The 3,143-nt window shown below is 34.3% G+C and overlaps 1 protein-coding gene across 1 annotated transcript; it reads right to left on the bottom strand.

The window, feature by feature from the left end:
- Nucleotides 1–925: 925 nt before the first annotated feature.
- Nucleotides 926–2,839, bottom strand: LOC109243385 (cytochrome P450 94A1-like). The gene has a single exon (XM_019410308.1). It carries the CDS (start codon nt 2,647–2,649, stop codon nt 1,114–1,116), a length of 1,536 nt encoding a protein of 511 aa, XP_019265853.1. The 5' UTR covers nt 2,650–2,839; the 3' UTR covers nt 926–1,113.
- Between the last annotated feature and the right edge of the window lie 304 nt (nt 2,840–3,143).

The raw sequence follows: 3,143 nt of genomic DNA, 5'->3' as shown, positions 1-3,143 counted from the left end.
TAGCAGCAACTGTCCCTTAACCTTATTGTATTGGTATTTCTATTTGAATCAATACAACAGTGCTTACTTTGCTTAGCAGTTCATAACAGCAGCACACATATTCTGAAGGCAAATTATAAAAACACAAATATTAGATTTGGACCGTAATAGGACCCAACCGACCCGAACAATCCTTTTTTTTAATTTCTCAATGCCCCGCGAACAAAACTTACGATACACTCGTTCAAAAATTATTAATTTAGGTACACTTGTAACTAACTTGAGTATTAAAACACATTAATTCAGGTACACTTGGTAATTTTTCAAGCTAAAAAAATGTTCAGTGATCTTCCCAGCATGTTCTCGCTCTTTCGTAGTAGTTAATAAATGTATCTTTACGTAATGTTCACTGGTCAGAAACTCTAAATATGATTTTGTTAGACAATGTTCACTAATTGAATGACCATTTAAATAATAACTTCATTTAACACAAAGATAAGGCAGAACCGTAGAAGATCGTCTTGTGCAAAGAGCCAAAAAACGTCAACGATGAGTGTTAAATAAATTAATAGTTTTTTGTCAAAAGTACTTTTAATGAGAAACAATTTATGTTTGGCTAATTAATTTGAAAAGAAGTTCCGAACAACAATTATTGTTTAGCCGCTTTTAAAAAATATTTCTAAGTGTATTTTTCTCAAAAGTATTTTTCCAAAAAATGCTTTTGAAACAAGCTAATTTTTCTGCTTCTCAAAAAATGCCTTTGTTTCTACTCAAAAATATTTTTTTCTTCTATAAGTTGTGTCAAACACTTCAATTTTGGAAAAAACCAATTTTTTTTAGAAAAAAAAGTATTTTAGGCCTTGAAAAGCTCGGCCAAACAGACTATAAGAAGACCTTGTTGATGAATCTAAGAAGCAATTGTAAATCTAGACACATTTGGAAGACATTCAACCGATAAAAACTTTACCTTATAGGAATGATGAGGATTATCAGAAAATTTTAAAAACTAATATTAATACAAATTATGAATCTCACAATCAATTACAGTAGCAAAGTTGAAAAAGCAAAAGACTCGAAGCAAAACATTAAAAATAAATAAATCTTCTTTTTGACTATTTTGACCATAGGATATTCCTATATCCTTTCTTCAATAGTAACAGGAAAACCTCCTTTCATCTTGGCCGTGAGATACGATATGAACACCGGCTCCGCCCCTTGCTCCACCACCGGAACCACCTTAAACCGCCGTAAAACACCAGCCACCACTCTTTTCATTTGCAAAAATGCCATTTCTTTCCCTAAACAAACTCTTGGCCCCGCTTGAAATACAGGATATGTATATGCATCTTTTGGCACAAACGTCCAATTCCCTGTCACTTCATCTTTATCCAACCATCTTTCTGGTCTAAATTCAGCCCAATCTTTGCCCCATACTTTCTCTACTCTTCCCATTGCGTAAGGATGATAAGTTACCCTTGTACCCTTTTTCACAAATGTACCATCTGGTAATATGTCATCTTTTGTTGCTTCTTTAGAGTCTATTGGAACTGGTGGATAAAATCTCATGCTTTCACAAAGAGATGCATGAGTATACATCATGTTCTTCACTTCATCATAGAGTAATAAAGATTCTGGTTTCTCTCCAATTTCTTTCATGATTTGTGATTCCACTTCAGGGTGTTTAGAAATTAGCCAAAAGAACCATGTTAAAGCTGCTGAAGTTGTGTCACGTCCTGCCAGTATAAAGCTGATCACAATATCCGTAACAAAGTCTTCATCCGAATGCCCTGTACTCAAGAATCTTGACAATAAATCAGCTGAATCGAGCGATGATTTATCGTTTAGCTCCCTTTGTTTTTCTCTAACAATCTCCTTGGCAAATTCACGTACTTGTTCTACAGCAACCCTTAGTTTTTTCTCCGATCCAATGTTTAAAGCTCGTTTGATTTTCCAAATAAGAGGGAAAGGAAGAATGAATCTTTCACTGCTAAGACGAACAGCATCTTCAAAAGCTACAGCAAATTCTGCCTCGGGAAGTGACGGTAACAAATAGCCAGGATCATATCCAAATGCAATTTTACAAATGTTGTCAAAAGCAAACCTTTGGAGTATGTCTTGGAAATCAAGAACAGTTTTGTTAGCAGCAGCAGTGGCAAGAATTGGTATCAAACGTTCAGAAAGTTCAGTATCAACAACTGTCTCAACAAACTTACGTAACGACCTAGTGTTAAATTCATGACTTGCAACTTGTCTTTGGTACTTCCATATATCACCATCGACATTAAAAATACCATTACTAAGAAAATCTTTAAGAGTAGTATTCGAATTATGGCCTTTTTGGTAGACTTGAAAATTTGTTTTGAGCATGTGTTGGACAATGGAAGGGTTTGCAGTGAAAATTGTACGGAAATTGAGAGGGCGAATGAGAGTAAAAGTAAGGTTAGGGGTGCTTAGGATAATATCGGATATCCATTTTATCCGCTGGTCCTGATTTGCCAAGATGGAAAAATAGGAACCTATTAGAGGATAAGATCTTGGTATCTTACTATCGTTGGACGACAAAAGGGTATTAGTTACTATTGTTTTCTTGAATTTGATGAAGAAAAGGAAAAGCAAAGGAACAAGGCAAAAGAGTAATGAGGTTGAGAGGTGTAAGTCTAATAGTGCCATTGCCTAAAGTTTTTTTTTTTTTTTTTTTTTTTTTTTTTTTTTTGTCTCAAGAGGGTGGATTTTGGGCTTTGGTTTTTGATTAATGGAAGACTAAGATTGAGAATGAATTGAAGCTATGGTCTACTAGAAAGGTTATTTATAGAAGTTTTGGGGTCTCATGATTTTCTTGAGACTGCTACACCCTACACTTTTACCATATGCTCACGTCTGTATATGCCACGCTAAGACGCGTTGATAAACAGGGCGTAGTATAACTTAGGCCATAAGCAAGTTTTGTAATTTATGGGAAATAAAAGGAATAATGTCGTATTCCCTCCGGTTCAAAATAAGTGATTTTTTGATCTTTTTTTTGTGGTCCAAAATAAGTAATTTTTTCAGATTTCATGAATGAATGAATTAATTTTTTCCTACATTGCTCTTGGAGTAAATAGAATTGGAGTATGTGTTAGGAGTATTTATGTGAAGAGATAGTAAAGGTTAATATGATCAATTTC

Source organism: Nicotiana attenuata, unplaced genomic scaffold, assembly GCF_001879085.1.
Source record: "Nicotiana attenuata strain UT unplaced genomic scaffold, NIATTr2, whole genome shotgun sequence".
NCBI classification, from domain to species: Eukaryota; Viridiplantae; Streptophyta; class Magnoliopsida; order Solanales; family Solanaceae; genus Nicotiana; species Nicotiana attenuata.
Note: the sequence above shows the minus strand (reverse complement) of the source record. Positions and strands in the feature narration are given on the sequence as shown.

What these genes read in the sequence shown, in the direction of transcription:
- LOC109243385 (XM_019410308.1), bottom strand. Translation starts at nt 2,649, where the DNA reads ATGGCACTATTAGACTTACACCTCTCAACCTCATTACTCTTTTGCCTT.